Source organism: Dermochelys coriacea, chromosome 2 (assembly GCF_009764565.3).
Source record: "Dermochelys coriacea isolate rDerCor1 chromosome 2, rDerCor1.pri.v4, whole genome shotgun sequence".
Lineage (NCBI taxonomy): Eukaryota > Metazoa > Chordata > Testudines > Dermochelyidae > Dermochelys > Dermochelys coriacea.
Genome location: NC_050069.1, coordinates 5,609,120 through 5,626,956, shown reverse-complemented (window position 1 = coordinate 5,626,956; position 17,837 = coordinate 5,609,120). Strand labels below are relative to the sequence as shown.

Here is a 17,837-nt window from a genome sequence, read left to right as displayed (position 1 = left end):
TTGGAGAATGGGGTTGCATCCCTGCCCATCCTGGCTAATAGCCATTGATGGACGTATCCTCCAGGAATTTATCTAGTTATTTTCTGAACCTAGTTATACTTTTGGCCTTCACAACATCCCATGTCAATGAATTCCACAGGTTGACAGTTCATTGTGAGAAGTACTTCCTTCTGTTTGTTTTAAACCTGCTGCCTATTAATTTAATTGAATGGTCCCTGGTTCTTATGTTATGAAAATGAGTAAATAACACTTCCCCATTCACTTCCTCCACCGCAATCATGATTTTATAGACCTCGATCATATCCCCCCCTTCGTCGTCTCTTTTCCAAGCTGAAAATTCCCAGTCTTTTAAATCTCTCCTTACATGTTCCATACCCTTAATCATTTTCACTGCCCTTCTCCGCACCTTTTCCAGTTCTAATACATCTTTCTTGAGATGGGGCAACCAGAAGTACACACAGTATATTCAAGGTGTGGGCATACCAAGGGCTTCTTGTGCTTTCAACCCCACAAACATGGCAGTGAACGTACTGGACGTGCCGAGCTGCAGCTGGGAACAGAACTATGGCGGGAAGGGCGATACATGAGTTGCATACGAGAGCTAGTGCTTAGGGGGCCAGCATAGGTTCTTCAAGACAAACCCCTGATTTCCCAACACATCACAGTCCAATCCAGACTAGGAGACAGACAAAACTGGCCAAAATCCCAACCCCCAACGTTGCGTAGCTGATTCTCAAGCCGGCCGCCCCACCATGGTTGCAATAGTCCCTCTGGCAGCAGGAGGTAGACATGTTTCCCAGGTCGGCGTACTGGCTGGCTGCTGTACACATAGGCAGGCACAGCTTGCTGATGCGCGTTGCACCGGAAGAGCCTAAATCAAAAGAGAAATAGAGTGCTGCAGCCTTCTCCTCAGGGCGTTCAGCCTGGCCCGGAGGGGAGAGCAGCCTCATGTATTAGCTCAGCTGGCAATCAAGGGCTGAGAAATCTTCATTATCTACAGCCATCCCACTGGTAGTGGCCACCTCGCTGAACAGAGAGCTCATGTGATTATTCCCCTCTATTTCACACTGGTGAGGCCACATCTGGAGTAGTGTGTCCAGTTTTGGTCCCCCCACTACAGAAGGGATGTGGACAAATTGGAGAGAGTCCTGCGGAAGGCAATGAAAATGATTAGGGGGCTGGGGCACATGACTTACAAAGAGAGGCTGAGGGAACTGGGCTTATTTAGTCTGCAGAAGAGAAGAGTGAGGGGGATTTGATAGCAGCCTTCAACTACCTGAAGGGGGCTTCCAAAGAGGATGGAGCTCGGCTGTTCTCAGTGGTGGCAGATGACAGAACAAGGAGCAATGGTCTCAAGTTGCAGTGGGGGAGGTTTAGGTTGGATATTAGGAAACACTATTTCACTAGGAGGGTGGTGAGGCCCTGGAAGGGGTTCCCTAGGGAGGTGGTGGAATCTCCATCCTTAGTGGTTTTTAAGGCCCGGCTTGACAAAGCCCTGGCTGGGATGATTTAGTTGGGGATCATAGAATCATAGAATCATAGAATATCAGGGTTGGAAGGGACCCCAGAAGGTCATCTAGTCCAACCCCCTGCTCAAAGCAGGACCAAGTCCCAGTTAAATCATCCCAGCCAGGGCTTTGTCAAGCCTGACCTTAAAAACCTCTAAGGAAGGAGATTCTACCACCTCCCTAGGTAACGCATTCCAGTGTTTCACCACCCTCTTAGTGAAAAAGTTTTTCCTAATATCCAATCTAAACCTCCCCCATTGCAACTTGAGACCATTACTCCTCGTTCTGTCATCTGCTACCATTGAGAACAGTCTAGAGCCATCCTCTTTGAAACCCCCTTTCAGGTAGTGAAAGGATTGGGATTGGTCCTGTTTTGAGCAGGGGGTTGGACTAGATGACCTCCTGAGGTCTCTTCCAACCCTAATATTCTATTCTATTCTAATGGGGAATGCTGCATGTGGAGTTAAGTCAAACCCACATGTCCACTTGCTAGAGAGGACAAGGATGTGGTGTTCGGGGTGTGGGTGGGGGTCTCAGTAAAGGAAGAGACCTCCACATGCTGTGGGTAAGAAAATGCATGTTACTACCTGGTGCGATCTCACGCCGCAGGGAGCGTGTCGGTATAGCTGGTAATAGGTAAAACATCATGTAAGACACGAAGGACAGCCTTCTAATTAAGCGCCATCTGTAGGCAGTTTTTTATGCACTGCAATTAATACACACCCAGCCCCATACGTGCTCAGCAAGGGGCAGATGTTCTGGCATTGCATCAGAACACCAGCATGGAGCAATAGTTATCGAGCCCAAATTCTCAAAGCAAAACAAATGACCACCCATGTCAACTGACAGGGTCCCCTGGGAGAGAGGCATCAGCATTGCTTTGCACAGGGCATGGGCTGCTGGGACAACAGAGGGGATAGAATTCCCTTTGGGAAGGTCAGGGTCTCCATCCAGGGTCACAGAACTGGGTTGAGCCCCAAGTCAAGGTGTTCTGACTCTTGGTTGCCGCTTCTCTGAATTTATCTTGATTTCTCGATACAAACGTTACCCCTTGAGCCAGAGACCTTGCAGACTGTGACTGTTTATGTGTGTTTCTGCCAAGCCCTTAGAGCTTCATTGCAATGACCTGGGCAGGGCTCTCAGACATGTTCACTTGAAATAACTCCCTGGAGAAGTTTGCTCCCAGGCTCATTGCGTGCAAGGATAGCAAGAGATGCAACCCACCAAATTGTGTCTGCTCACGTTAGCCAGCAGTTCTCGAACTCTTTCACAGTGCGACCCACATCTTAGATATAAGGAACAAACTTAGGGTAGTTACGCTCTAGAATAGGCTGCCAAGGGAGGTTGGGGAATCCCCATCATAGGTGGTTTTGGAGAACAGGTTGGACAAAACCCTGTTAGGGATGGTCTAGATTTACTTGGTCCTGCCTCACCTGCACGAGGTGACCTCTTGAGGTCCCTTCCATCCTATGATCTTAATGCTGAGATTGCCCCAGACACCTCCTCTTTTATTCGTAGGCATTGAGCCGATGCTCATGATTGCAGGATCTGAGCCCGTTACCTTTGCTCATGAATTTACCCTCACAACCCCCCTGTGAGACAGGACAGGGTTACCAGTCACATTCTGCAGATGCAGAGAGGTCAAGTGACTTACCCAGGGTCATGCTGCAAGTCTGTGTCAGACCGAAGACTGAATCCCAGTCTCCTGAGGCCTGAGCCTGCCCTTTAACCACAAGACACTCCTCTCCTGTTTGCATCCAGCTAATATCTCTCCGGCAAGTATAGCAATTGCTGACGTGGGAAGGTGATACTAGGAAAGTATTAAGTGTGGTTTTAGCTTCTATTAATGTGTTTTAGCAGGTGACACAGGGGGGAGAAGCCAGAACCAGCAAGTGCCCCACAGACCACAATATGGGAATGATCAATGATTAAAGGCACTCACCTAAGGCTTGAGAGAAGTCCTTGCTTCTCCCACAGGCTGCCTGTGTGCCCTTGGGCAAACCACTTAGCAGGTCCATGCCTCAGTTTCCCATCTCAGCAATGAAGTTAATAGTCCTGCCCTGCCTCAAAGGAGGGTCATTGGGGTTAATACACTCAAGACAATGAGGCACTCAGGTAATGCAGAGAAAAGAGCCACGTAAGTACTATGGGCACAACCACCATTTCTGAACATTAGATTGAGAACGCCAAGGGGAATGTTGGCATTTGCCAATGTGGGGGCACTTCAGGCTGTGCTGTGAGGAATTATTTTGGGTCTGTACACACTGGGGTTCACAGACCGCCTGGCTTCACATGTTAGTACCTTCCAAAAGAAAAACACATGGACTGCTTAAAGGAGTAACACAACCCAACCCCACTGCAAGGCCTGCATAGGGCATTTATAACTATTGATTATTTGTATTGCCATAGAGCCTCGAGGCCCAAGTCAGGGACCGAGGCCCCATTGTGCTAGGCACTGTACACACATGTAGCTAAAATGACAGCCCCTGTTCCAAATTGCTCACAGGCCCAGCCTATGATGACAGAACAACAGGTGGACATAAAAGGGGCGGAGGACAAGCTAACAGGGAGACAAGCCAGTTTGCCGTGAGGTACTGCACAACTTCCTAGCCGTTGTCAAGGGGGTTTGGGCGTCGCTGCAGAGGTGAGTTTGAAGGACGATAGTGGAGGCTTTGGAGGTTTGTATAGGCACGCCTCTCATGCACAGGAGAACGTGCCATGTATATTACCATATCTGACTGTGAACAGCCAGGGCAAGAGGGCTGCGATTTTCAGCATTCCAGAGTGAAACCAACTTGCCTGTTATTATTTAGATTGTGGTAGCAGCTAGCAGCTCCAATCATAGACCAGGAACCGCACCGTTCAAGGTGCTGTACAAACACAGACTGCCCCAAGGGGCTTACAGTTGACGTATTACAGCCCATCATGACTGAAATCACTTCTTAGCCCCACCCTGAACAGGTTCTAGCTGGAGAACAAACACATGAATTAGCCATGGCTGTTTTCCCAGGGCAACAGCTTCACTTCAGCAACGTCAAAGGAGAAACCTCACCCTACAGTTCCAGTTCTCTATTTAGAAAGTTATTAGGAAGTGCAACAGGTATTTCAAGAGACTTGCCTCCTGTGGCTTAGGTACAGGGAAGTTCCCATGACCCGGTAATAATGAAGCAATCGCTAGCTATTTGTAACAGGTTTTGGATTGGAAAATGACTGATGGTAAAGTCACTCTCTACTCACAACTTAAATTCCATTCACTCGTGATGCCAGAGTGAGGTGCCACTCAGCGCATTGACTCTGAAACCTAATGATGACTATGTAAAATGTCAGTCTTGTCAATTATTTCACTGCTAATCAAAGCACACAAAAAAGATGATTGACATATGTGACCAAAGGCCCTCAGAATGCCAGCTGGCTGAGAGCATACAGCTGCATAAGAGTTACAGGGATCCCCTGGGTCTTCATACTAGATCACTAAAGAGTGTGATGTAAGGTGTCTACCAAACGCCTGTATCACAGTGGGCATCACACGCATTGCCAGATGTGTGCGCAAATAATATGGAAGGAGCTATGTACATATACTGGAAATCATGTTCTTAGAGCCTTGAAGTAAAGGGCAGGACTGCCAGAGGTACATGCCTTAAGACCGGGCCCACTAGGCAGGAGGTGGGACACACACAGCTCCCTGGCTGTCCACTGTGTGGCTTACAGTGGAAATCTACTTGAAGGCAGAGTCAAGCGAAGCAATTGTGGGGACTCCTGGAGAAGAAATTAACAGGGAGAGGTAAGCAGCGGGGGAAGGAGGGCAAGCCTACAGAAGAACAAGGCCATGTCTACACTATTGCTTATGCTGGCAAAACTTCTGTCACTCAGGGGTGTGAAAAAACACCCCCCTGAATGACATACGTTTCACTGGCATAAGTGCCCCTCTGCACAGCTCTCACACGGACATAGCTACCGCCACTCATTGGCGGTGGTTTAATTCTGCTGGCAGGAGAGCTCTCTCCCACAGGCACAGAGCGGTTACAGGAGCGCGGTTACTTGCATTGGTACAGCCATGCGCTCGCTAGTGTAGACATGGCCTGACATACCTAGGGGTGCAAAGGAATGCCCTGGCATGCTGCATCTGAGAAGACAAGCTGCCGGCAGGCTTGGTCTCATGAAAGGAGGGTCTGAGCCATAGGCGCTGACTCCACAGGTGCTCCAGGGCTTAGCACCCCCCATCATCCCCTCCTGCCCACCCGCGCAGGAAGCACTGGGGGGGAGGAGCAAGGTCAGGAAAAGGTGGGGTGGGGCCTTGGGGGAAGGGGCGGAGTCGGAGCAGGGCCTGGGGCAGAGCTAGGGGGAGCTCCCCTCCCACCCCCCGGCACATTAGAAAGTTGGCACCTCTGGTCTGAGCCAGCCTGGGTGAAAAGCGCCCTGAGGAGCACTTTAGGGAAGCAGCCTGTATTAGACGAGAAGGCAGCTTGTTTGCGGCGTTTCGGCTCTAGCCTGCGTGTTATGGTTTGACTTTGTCTGTAACCCTCAGAGGCCACTAGCTCCCTTTGCGTCTTCTCCAGTTTCTTCCTTTGTCACATAAACGTCGTCAGGCTTTTACCATGAGCCAATCTACGTGCTGCGGGTTCAGGGCAGCGGGGTCCCGCCGTGCCACTGGTCAGCTGTGTGTGCTGCTCCTTTGGGACCTGTGGCACTGGGAATTCTGGGAGCGTCCAGCGGCTCTGAGGCTGGACGCTACAGACGGATGCTCAGAGGGCTCGGGGGTTGGTGTGTGCCTATTGCTAACTTGCCGAGGGACAGCGTAGGCTGAGGGGGGGAGTGCGTGCGTGTCTGTGGCTGGGGGCGTCAGCGTGCCTGGCAGGCACAGACAAGACTCCCTCACGCTAAGGGCAGGTGGTAGCGAGGAGCATCCCAGCCCTTGGCACGTCCAGGAAGTGTCACAACATAAGCAGCTGACGCCTCCCTTTATTTCTGGCCGCCCAGCTCTGAAGGCAGCGTCGCCGCCAGCCGCAGCGCAGAAGTAAGGGTAGCAGCACCACAACCCCCCCTACAATAACACTGCAAGCCTCCCCCTACAACTCCTTTTTGGGTCAGGACCCCTACAATTACAACACTGAAATTTCAGATTTAAATATCTGAAATCATGAAATTTACGATTTTTAAAACCATGACATTGACCAAAATGGACTGTGAATTTGGTAAGGTCCTATTTATATTAGTAGGAGACATGTATCCACCAGACACGAACTAGCAAAATCACTTTGGGACCTATCCAACTATCAGATTAGAAACCCAAAGTCCCTGCTTCCTAATAGATCGTGGTCAATTGCACACAAGTCCTCTCTCCTGCTTTTACCGCCGTCCAACACCCTCTCAAAGTTAACATTTTAGAGCCCTATTTTCAAATGTGTCGTCACAAAAACTTGCATGTGCATCGCTTTTGCAGGCAGCCCTTTCATCACCACCCCAGAGACCAACTACCAGTGCAGTTTTCTCCTGACTGGATTCTGTGACTGGATTATCTGGATAAACGAGAGGACCAATGTACCCAAAAATATTTCAGATTTTAATGAAATGTTTCAAGCACCTAACTTCAAACAGAAATGAGAACTTAAATAAGTTAACACATGAGCGACGGTCTGAAAATCAACATGCAGAAAAGGACCTCCAGACCGCAGTGACATGGACTTTATCCACTGAATGATAGAAGGGTTAACCCTTAATGTGCATACAAAGGTTTACTGACAAAAGTATTTTCAGGTTTATTGCTTGCAAGATCCATAAAAAACTTTGTGCTTTGTATCAAAACAAGTGATCAAAAGTGATATGGCAAATATCTTCGTTTTACTGTACTTTGCCTACAGTAGATCCCCATCCGGTTTGTGGTGAGGGCAGCTTGCTGCCCTATGTCACCAGAGCAGTGAGAAACATGGACTCAGTCAGTGAAGTCGCATGCCACTTACTGTCACTTCTACAGCAAAACCATGATCCCTACCTAGCATTTCCAACCCCTGCCATGAACCTGACACCTTTCCACAATATGAAAGTGAACGGATGCAGTGAGATTTGCATCAACTGATATGGTGTCTAAAGATAGCTGCGGCTTGATCCCAAGCCCACTGAAGTCAATGGAAAAACATCAATTAACTTCAGTGGGTTTTGGATCAGGGCCACAGAGAACGGTTCTGCTAGACCAAGGTTATACATTGAAGTTGTATTTGAGCAGGCTTTGCTCAAATCAACTTGATTTTCACTTTGGGTTTCAACCATCTATTGTATAACAACCCTAATTGCTGGTTGGCCTTTTCAATCATTTCTTCCCTCCGTAAACCGAATGTTTCCTATAGATCACCATGACTATGTGTGTGCATCCGAACCAGTTTCCCCTCCCAAAGAATAGAGAAAACAAAATATCCTGTAATTCTTACTCCTGCTCAGACAGGGTTAGAAATCTGTAGACTATCCCTTCTTGCTGTGTACCCAGGACTCCTGCTACACCCCTTTGGTCATGTTACAGCTCCTTTCAGTGTTCCCAATTGCTTGGTTCCAGCACTATCATTTCTTAGTGTTTCTTGTCAAGATAATTTTCAGGCAGAGTGCGAAGGTAGAGACACCCTGATACAGAGAATGGAGATGGGATTAGATAATCTAATGTAGTTTTATACTGCATACTTAAGACTCGTACCTAACCTCTGTCATCTCAGAACCGTAGGGGGAAGAAGACATGAAGCACTTGGCAGCAGAGAGAAGAAACTGAAAGTTCATATACAAGGCCACTGTAGTCAGGATTAGTACCACTGGGAGTGGTACCTGTGTTTCCGATTTAAACTCGGGGGTTCTTTTTATACAAAAAAAGACATGATATACATGTATCAAATTCTTCCATTACACGCATTTTCCCCAATATATAAAAACTTCCAAAGCTGCCAGAAGAACAAGAGGTAACATGGGTTTCCATTTCTCAGTGGGAAGCCCCATTCTCAGAACTCAAAGTCTTCATCAGCCATGTCAATCGCCCACGCAAACTTCTCTCTCTGGGTCTTATTGTAAATCTTCTCGATGGGCACTCCAAACTTCTTACACCTGCGGGCAAGCACAGGGCAGACGCTGAATGGTAGCGGAAGGCGTCGGTTGCTATTAGTTCCGCCAGTTCAACACCCTGTCAGGGAAGGGTTCTTATCTACTGGTAACTGCTAATGTTTTCAGATTCTGTGGGTTTTCTCTAGCTTTACATAAATGCTTTGAGATAACAGAGGTATGAGAACCACAGTTTTATGAAAAAAGAAAAGGAGTACTTGTGGCACCTTAGAGACTAACAAATTTATTAGAGCATAAGCTTTTGTGAGCTACAGCGAAAGCTTATGCTCTAATAAATTTGTTAGTCTCTAAGGTGCCACAAGTACTCCTTTTCTTTTTGCGAATACAGATTAACACGGCTGCTACTCTGAAACCCACAGTTTTATGAGTGGCAGGCATCACTTCCCCATTCACAGCACTATACAGCATACTGGGCTTTTTAGTCTTCTGTTACACACTGTAATGGAGGGAGGAAGGGTGGCCAGTGGATAAGACTGAGCTTGATAAATCTATGGAGGGGATGGTACGATGGGACGGCCTACAATGCCATGGAGCCGATCTGCAACTGCCAGGAGCAAAAACCCCCCACGGCTGGAGACAGGAACTGGATAGGGAGGGCTCTGAGTTACTACAGAGAATTCTTTCCTGGATGTCTGGCTGGCGGGTCTCACCCACATGCTCAGGGTCTAAGTGACTGCCATATTTGGGGGTGGGAAGGAATTTTCCCCAGGAATTTTCTTCTGCAGCATGAGGAACGGGTCACTTGCTGGTATGAATGAGTGTAAATGGTGGATTCTCTGTAACGTGAAGTCTTTAAACCATGAGGACATCAGTAACTCAGCAGGGGCCTATTGCGGGAGAGGGCTGGTGAGGGTCTGTAGCCTAAAATGTGCAGGAGCTCAGACTAAATGATCATGATGGTCCCTTCTGGCCTATGAGAGACTGGCTTGAGATTCAAAAGATGTGGGTTCAATTCCCAGTTCAGCCTGGTTCCTTGTCTGACTTTGGGCACATCACCATCTAACCATCTGTAGAAGGGGGATACCCCTTCCCTACCTCTCAGGGGTGCTGGAGGAATAAATCCATTAACGACTGTGAAATGCTTAGATACCACAGGACTAGAAACATAAGGGAAGCCAAGTTTCCCACTAGCAGTGCAAGACACCAGGCGCTCTGGGATCCGCACTAGCTTCCAGTGGGTGCAACTCAAGGTGTTGGTTTTAACTTAGGGAAGGCCGCTGCACACTGACCATTCGGTAGGGACCCCGGCGCCACGCTACACAACTTTTAGCGCACGGGAGCAGGTCCATAAGGCCAGTCAGAGGGCTGCAGGCTACAGCACTGTAGATTCCCACCCCAGTTTGCCGCACACTGGCTCACCGTACAGACGAGCCTTCAGAGGCTGGTTTGGGACCCAGTTTCCTGAGAGATCGCCTTTGTGCCCTGGGCCATCCTGCCACAGCAGGGGAGAGCAGAGCTGCCTGAGCTCAAGCTCCCCTTGTCATACACACAAGAAGAGCTGCTTGCAGGACATTCCCTTTGAGGGATGCACAGCTTTGCAACTCGGCCCCTCTCCTGGCAGCCTTGGCCCTGCCGAGCCTGGTTTTGTCTGCAAAACACCCCCTTTCCCCCAGATGCAGAGACTTGAGGCCACAGGCGCAGACTTTGTCGTTTCCCGAGGGATGCTCGACCTCTGCTCCACCCCAGGCCCCGCCCCCACTCCACCCCTTCCCCACCCCTGCTCTGCCTCTGTCCCGCCCCATTCCCCGAATGCACCCAGCTGTCTCCCCCCAGCACCTCCTGCTCGCTGCTGAAATGCTGATTGTGGCAGGTGGGAGGGGCTGGGAGGGAGGGGAAGGAGCTGATTGGCAGGAGGGCTGGCAGGGGGGCAGGAGCCGATTAGTGGGGCTGCCAGTGGGTGCTGAGCACTCACTTTTTTTCCCCATGGGTGCTCCAGCCCGACTACTCGCGGAGTTGGCGCCAATGTTTGAGGGCAAGTGGATATTTCATTCTGCGTGGGCAGCGCTTGCTCCGAGTCTATGGGATAGACATACATGAGGGTAAAGAAACAGCTCTGAAGAGAGCCAGCAGCCTACCAGGCCACACTAATCCTGGGATCCAGATAGTTCAGCTTGGATGTGCCCAGAGCAATCTGCTTGTTTTCCTCTTTGTCTGTGGCTTGAACGTTCAGCTTCAGCAGCTGTTCTTGGATCTTCTCCAGCAGCTTCTTTTTCTTCTCCACGGTGCTGGCGGAAGAGCAGGGACAAGTCAGATGGGACGTTAAGAAAGGGAAACAAAGCAGGGCTGAAATACAGAGCGATACGCTGCAGTGCAGCCCCTCTGCGCTCTAGCCGTCCTATATACGGTACGGCAAATATGCCGTACACCTAGCTTCAACAACAGAGACGGAGCCTGCCGCTCTGACCAAGCCAGGAGAAGGAGCCAAGACCCCCGGTTTGCCACAGCCGCGAGAGTCGAGTCCCAGAGATTTTGTTTAACAGTCACTAAGACCTAAGGCGCTGATCCATTAAAGTGAGTGGAAAAGCTCCCACTGGTTTCAACTATAAATGCTAGGGATTGTAGCCAATGATTTTAGTTTATTGTTCATTTATTGTATGATGTTATAATTAACTAACGTTATCACAGAATCATAGAATATCAGGGTTGGAAGGGACCTCAGGAGGTCATCTAGTCCAACCCCCTGCTCAAAGCAGGACCAATCCCCAACTAAATCATCCCAGCCAGGGCTTTGTCAAGCCTGACCTTAAAAACCTCAAAGGAAGGAGATTCCACTACCTCCCTAGGTAACCCATTCCAGTGCTTCACCACCCTCCTACTGAAAAAGTTTTTCCTAATATCCAACCTAAACCTCCCCCTCTGCAACTTGAGACCATTACTCCTTGTTCTGTCATCTGCTACCACTGAGAACAGTCTAGATCCATCCTCTTGGGAACCCCCTTTCAGGTAGTTGAAAGCAGCTATCCAATCCCCCCTCATTCTTCTCTTCTGCAGACTAAACAATCCCAGTTCCCTCAGCCTCTCCTCATAAGTCATGTGCTCCAGCCTCCTAATTATCTTATATATAATCAATGTATGCTAAATAGACTTACACTGTAGGATTCTTGAAGTATAAGATTGATCAGTAGTTAGAAGGGAATAATCATGCATTGGGCATCCAAGTAAGTATAGCTGAAACGCAAGGCCTACAGGTTGAGGCCTGTAAGATTTTAGCTTAACCATACTAGGCCTTTTGATAAGATATGCTGACATAAATAAGTGACTGAAGAATAACCCGATGCCCTAAAATTAAGGGCATCATCAGTGGAAGATATTGCAAAAAATTAACAGTAAAAGTAATTTTTTTTTTTTTGCTTACAAGATACCCGGTAATCACATTGTTCTAACACATGCCCTAACTGCAGGGTGCATCAGTGCTAATGAGAATAAAGAGAATCTACACAACCTGTAGAAATTGGGGTCCCTTAAGTTTCATGGGGACATCAGACCAATAAGGAAAAAGAAGGTTGACCCTTTTATGGACATGCGCAGAATGTAGGTTTATACAGAAGCACATTATACAAAAAGGGTGGCCAGACTGGGAAAACTGAGCTCCCTATGGGAAACTCCAGCAGGAACCATTCCTCTACTGATGATCAAGCCATGAGAGACCCATCAGACCCTAACATTATAGTTAAGCATTTGAGTATAACTACAGTTGTAACTTGTGCATAGGTCTGTATAGCTTTTCTACATGCTTGGGTAATCAAAACTTTAATAAAACTTGTAAAACAGATTAGACCTTGTACTTGTGAATGTCTGTGTGGTCACTATCCTGGGTCTTTATGTGTCCTAGAGACTCTATATCTGAAGCAAGTAGCAAAGGTGACTTGCACTCTATTGAACTTGAAACTAGCCGCCAGAGCCGAACCCACGGTGGTGTAATACCCCATTACTACATTCACTTTAAAAAAAAATAAAAGGCTACAGGATAAAGGCGGCACCAGGTCATGGATATATGGGATTCGTTTGATGGAGAGCGTTCCATCATCTGCAAGGAAATTCGGTAACAATGATGTGGGAGCCAGTGTAAAGATTAATGATGGAGAAGTAGATTGAAAGACTCAACTGCTTGGAAAGAGTCTTTGGCTTCCGCATTGTGCTCAAGCCTGTTAGACCTACACAGCATCCAATCTGCTAGTCCACGAAGCAACCAATAACCCATTTTAGGGCCAATCGCTGCATAGATTAGCATCGACAGGATGAAACCGCATGGCATGAAGCCTAGAGATGTTCCTAAGATAGCGACGAGGAGGATTTGGTTAGGGCGCTAAGGTGGATCTCAAAAGACAGAGCTCAACAGACCAAAACACCTGGGGTTTTTATGTGATCTTCGAGAGTAGGGTCACCATGACAACCAGTCCCAGAAGGGAAATCAGTCTCTGAGACATGAAGCAATTAAGAGCTCTGAAACCATCGCTGGATGGCAAAGGTGCCTTCTATCAATGCCAGTGCTCCTACTCCTCACCCCCTATTCCGGCCAAGGGCACAACTTTGTGCCAGATCAAATGTCTCTATCCACAAGAAGCTTGAAGCATGTGCCACTTGTCTGGGCAGTACTTTAGCAGTAGCATCAATAAAGGTGGGCAGCTCTAGGTGTCCAAAATCTGCCTTTATACAGGATGATTTTCCATAAAGAAACCCCCTCAACCTCCACTCTTGCAGGCTCCAGGCCTAAGAGCCAGGTCAGAAGCTGATTTTTAACCTGCAGGCCATGCTAGTAAGAAAATCCTCAATCATGATGATCCCCAGTGACTCCCACACTGATGTTTCACAGCAAGGATCTTCTAAGTTCGGAGTGGCAGGAGAAACTGAAAACAAGGTTAAGAAAAACTACCAAGACCGATCCCTCTCCCCAGTCCATGGATCCCATATCACCCAGGTCTGGTGTACACTAGAGTTAGGTCGCCAAAAGGTAGCTGACCTCGATCTAACTCTGCAAGCATCTACACTAAAATGTCGCTCCCGCTGATGTAACTCTCCTGCTGATGTAACTCACCCACTACATGGACTTAACTCCACCGCCGCGAGAGGCGTAGCACTCAGGTCGATGCAGTTAGATCAAGGCAATGTCCGTAAAGACACTCTATTGTGCTTACACTGAATGTTGCCACCCGGGGCTGACAGCCGGAGCCCCACTGCCTGGTGAGGGATTGGTCAGGGTGGGGGGGCAAAAGAGAGAGGAGAGCCTGAGCCGTGGGGCTCCAGCTGTCAGGTCCAAGCAGCGGGGCTCCAGCTGCAAGGGCCTCAAAATGCCAGTTAAAATGCTGCAAGTGTTCCTGGCCAGGATGCTCACCGCTGACAGAAAGAGCATAGCGTGGACGTTAAAATCAGCTTATTTACTGCGGTGGCTGTATGTCGACTTAACTTAAGTCGACTTAATTGTATAGTCTAGCCATGCCCCCAGTCCTGCCCGCTTCCCTGTGCTAACAAAGACTGTGATAAATGAGATCCTCACGCTTTAGATTTCACATCTTTTTTGGCTTTGAGATCAGCCTTGGCTCTTTTCAACTCGATCTGCGCCTCGGCCAGCTGGTCCTTCTTGGCGTCGATCTGGGAAAACAAACACAAACTACCCTGAACTTCCCTTCTTCCCGGAGAAGGCCTGACGCCGCTTCCACCCCGACGGCAACCCAGTGCTACCATCTCGTCTCCATCATACACGCTATTGGGTTTCCTTGTCACCTCCACCCTGGGTTTCCTATCACACCTTCTCCAGCGTTTTGCGTGTCACACATGCCAGTCCCTTTTTGCTGGCCTGGTTTTAGGCATTTCGCATCGTAAAAAGATGGACAGAGCTGGTCTCAGAAAGCAGCCTCGCTGCTCAGAGAGCTCACGACTCCTGCTGTGGCCATTGCAGGAGTTTCGGGCACTGGTGCACCTCAGCCCCTCCTGTTCTCTGCTTGTGACATGCACTAGATGGCTTTCCTGAGGGCTGTGATACTTTGGTCTAATTCTGGTTGTTGGGTTTGGTGTGTGGGTGCCGGGTGCTGCTGATGGCCTGCAAGATACAGGAGGTTGGACTGAATGATCTGATGGTTCCTTTTGGCCTTAAACTCTAATCTATGGCAGTGTAACAAGTAAAGACAGCTGATAATGAGCTCAGACACTGAAATAATTAAGCGATAGAAATGTAAGGGATACATCAATTGGACTGTCCGGCAGGGCTAAGGAAAAGCACCCTGAATTCACAGATCTAATCCAACCTCCTGCATAACAGGCCATAGAATTTCAGCCGGTTACCCTCCGGACCACATCCAATCGCTCGTGTGTGGCCAAAGCATCCAGAAACGCAGCCAGTCTGGATCTGAAGACATCAAGAGATGGAGAACCCAGCGCTTCCCATGGGAGTTTGCTCCAATGTTTGAGTTCCGTCATCCTCACTGGTCAAAATGTGTGTCCAGTTTTTAATTTGAATTGGGCTGGCTTCAGCTTCCTGCCACCGGCTCTTTTTCTGATTAAAGAGCTGGTTAGTACCCAGGATTTTCCCACTATTACGCTGTAATCAAGCCACCTCTTGATTTCCTTTCTCATAAGCTAAACAGAATGACTCCCCAAGTCTCTCCGTGAGGCATTGTTTCCAACCCTCAAATCATTTTTGATGCCCAGTAAGTAATTTCAAAACAAAAACTCCCCCAGACCACACAGCACCTGGTCAAAGTCAGGATTAGCAACCATGAAACGCATCTGATACACAGAAAAAATAACTCTTCGGGCTGTTATCAGCATCCTTCCTTTGTTACCTTGGCCTGGAGGTTCTGCATCGACTTCTCAAAGCTCTTGGGTGTGGCTCTCTGATGGTTACACAGAATGGCCACTGCTCGGTTGGCTCGGTTGTAGGAGAGGAGTTTCGCTGCTACGTTGTCCTCAGCTGGAAAAACACAATGTAATTATTAAGCACCCGGTAAAGGAAATGGGAGGGTAAAAATTACAGGCTTTCAAGATGGGAAAAAATTTAACTGATTTACAGGATATACATATTTATCTGCAGCCTTTATTTTTATTGCAAGTTCATTTTAGCAGCGTTATGTTACACCATTGAGGGTTAAGCTCTGGTAGCTACAGCCTCAAGTTAAACAGAATTATCTCAGCGTGTTTTAGATCTAGAGCTCATAGGAACAGATGAAACCACAGGCAAGTAACACAGACAATCACATGGCCCACTATCTTCCATCCATTGTATTGAAGTTGCCAACAAAGTTATGAATGTCACAGCGTACACAATTTCTATACACATCCATGCACCAGTTATAACTACAGAAATCAATCAACTACACACTGATCAATCTTATACCTCTATAATCCTACAACTTAACTCTATTTAACATACAATAATTACATAAAATATGACATGTTAATCATAACATCACATAATAAATGAACAATAAACTAAAATCATTGGCTACCCTATGATTTATCAGAAGTCAGAAGAAGGAAAGAGGGCCCGGAGGTGCATAGGGTTTGCCCATTATCTTGCCTCCAGAGATAGCTAACAACTCACATTTCAGAGCAAGGCAAAACAATAGGCCCAAGGTAATACCACTAATCCACTATGCAACAAAGGCAAAAAATATTCCCTTCCTGGCTATTACTACACTCATTTGGTATCTCAGAGGCTTGATACCTTTCAACCTAACTCACATTAACTGCATGCTGCTATGGGCATGTGACATTTGATTCCACTGCCTCAAGTGGCCATGAGTTCCACAAGCTGCTGAAGGAAACATTCTCTTACCATTTGTGAGTGCTTTCAACTGCTCCTGCAGAGTGATGGAAGCATTGTAAGTTCTGAACACCTTGGCTGTCAGCCCATCCATCAAATCCTGAAGATGTTTGTTCAAGACTGTTGTCTGAAAAAAAGAGACAAGGCAGAGGGGAAAATTAGTAAAAAGCGGGAAAATAAAGTGCTTGGTTTTCAATTTCCCTTTTATTTGTAAGCGGGCAGACTTCAGGCACAAAAAACTACAGTGATGAGGAGCGCAGAAGTGCATAGATTTCTTGTCATTTTGCACATCAGCTCTGAAATTGGTGAGTACACGGGCTGGAGTATACTGGCATACCTCCATTGAACTCAATGGATCTGCACTAGCTAATGATCAGGTCCAACGTCGGCTTGAATTTATACTGCTGAGCCACACGGACTCACAGTCCCATCAAAAGAAGCAGATACTAAACACCAAGACCACTGGTGTTTGCGCTTGGGGGGTCAAAAACTGTCGTAGGACCCAATTACTTAGCTAGGTGTCCTTCGTCTCACAGATAAGAGCCCTCCCATGGAAACAACACACATTTGAAGACACAATGTTTTTGCAGGGGATGAATGCAGCATAGGGGACCAGACTGGGTACAAAAGCTGAGATGGCATGGGAGAGGGCGGCTCACAAGTCTTTGAAGTGCCCACAGAAATGGAAACGATTCGTTAGCGTGTATTTATGGGCTGGTGGCTAACACATAACTCAGCAGGAGCCAGATTCCAGGAGAGAAACCACAGAAGGCTCTGGGCCAGGCTTTAAATTGCCCTGCACCTTGAGAGGTGTTAAAACCTCTCGCACGTCAGAAAGGTCAGGTTAAACCCCCACTCTGCACAGGTGGAGAGCACCAGAGAAGCAGGCCCTCAGTCTCAAGGCCCAGCCTTGCTTAGCCTCTTTTCTGAAGGGTGGCTCAGGCTACCCCCACGGAAACTGGTGGATGTAGGCCATTTCTGACAGCATGGCTGCCCTCAGGAAATAGCCAATTGCCCTATCGGAGAGGGAAAGGTTTGGCTCTGTCTAAATATGGCCTTAAGACTGTGGGCCCGCTGCAGACTTTGAACCCCTGGACCGTTTGGAGCTGTCCTAAGCTGCTGCAGGCAGTTTTATAACCTGCTGGAGATAGCAGGTCTGCGATCGGGGAGCGGGGTCCAGAAAACCTAGCTGCCAAGTTACTACCTATGCAGCAACTGGATTGAGAAATCAAAGATTACAGTGGGGTGCTGGGGGACACAGCGGGTTGCACTAGCTACTCATGGGAGAAGATGGGCATTAAAAATCAGGGTCATGGGTAAAAATGAATCAAGGGGCCTCACCCAACTGACCCCCTTATGCACACACCGTATTGCTGGGTCTGGCAGCCTCTCTGCTCAAGGGGAGTATGGAACTGAACTAGCTTGGGGTGCTGCAGGCAAGACTGGGGCGACTGTTTGCACTATCTGCCTAGCTCAAG

At 48.1% G+C, this 17,837-nt stretch overlaps 1 protein-coding gene across 7 annotated transcripts in view; it reads right to left on the bottom strand.

Annotated features, from left to right (window-relative positions):
- Nucleotides 1–7,047: 7,047 nt before the first annotated feature.
- Nucleotides 7,048–17,837, bottom strand: part of TOP1MT (DNA topoisomerase I mitochondrial) — a 52,312-nt gene continuing 41,522 nt past the window's right edge. For 6 of the 7 annotated variants that reach the window (XM_043507238.1, XM_038393419.2, XM_043507240.1 and 3 more), the window contains 5 exons: nt 16,372–16,486; nt 15,380–15,507; nt 14,095–14,189; nt 10,676–10,825; nt 7,068–8,585 (listed from right to left, as the gene is read on the bottom strand). In XM_043507238.1, the coding sequence (XP_043363173.1) occupies nt 8,483–8,585; nt 10,676–10,825; nt 14,095–14,189; nt 15,380–15,507; nt 16,372–16,486 (591 nt within the window). In that variant the 3' untranslated portion in view covers nt 7,068–8,482. Of the gene's footprint in view, nt 8,586–10,675; nt 10,826–14,094; nt 14,190–15,379; nt 15,508–16,371; nt 16,487–17,837 lie in introns of all 7 variants that reach the window. The other variant, XM_043507242.1, reaches the window with a different exon arrangement.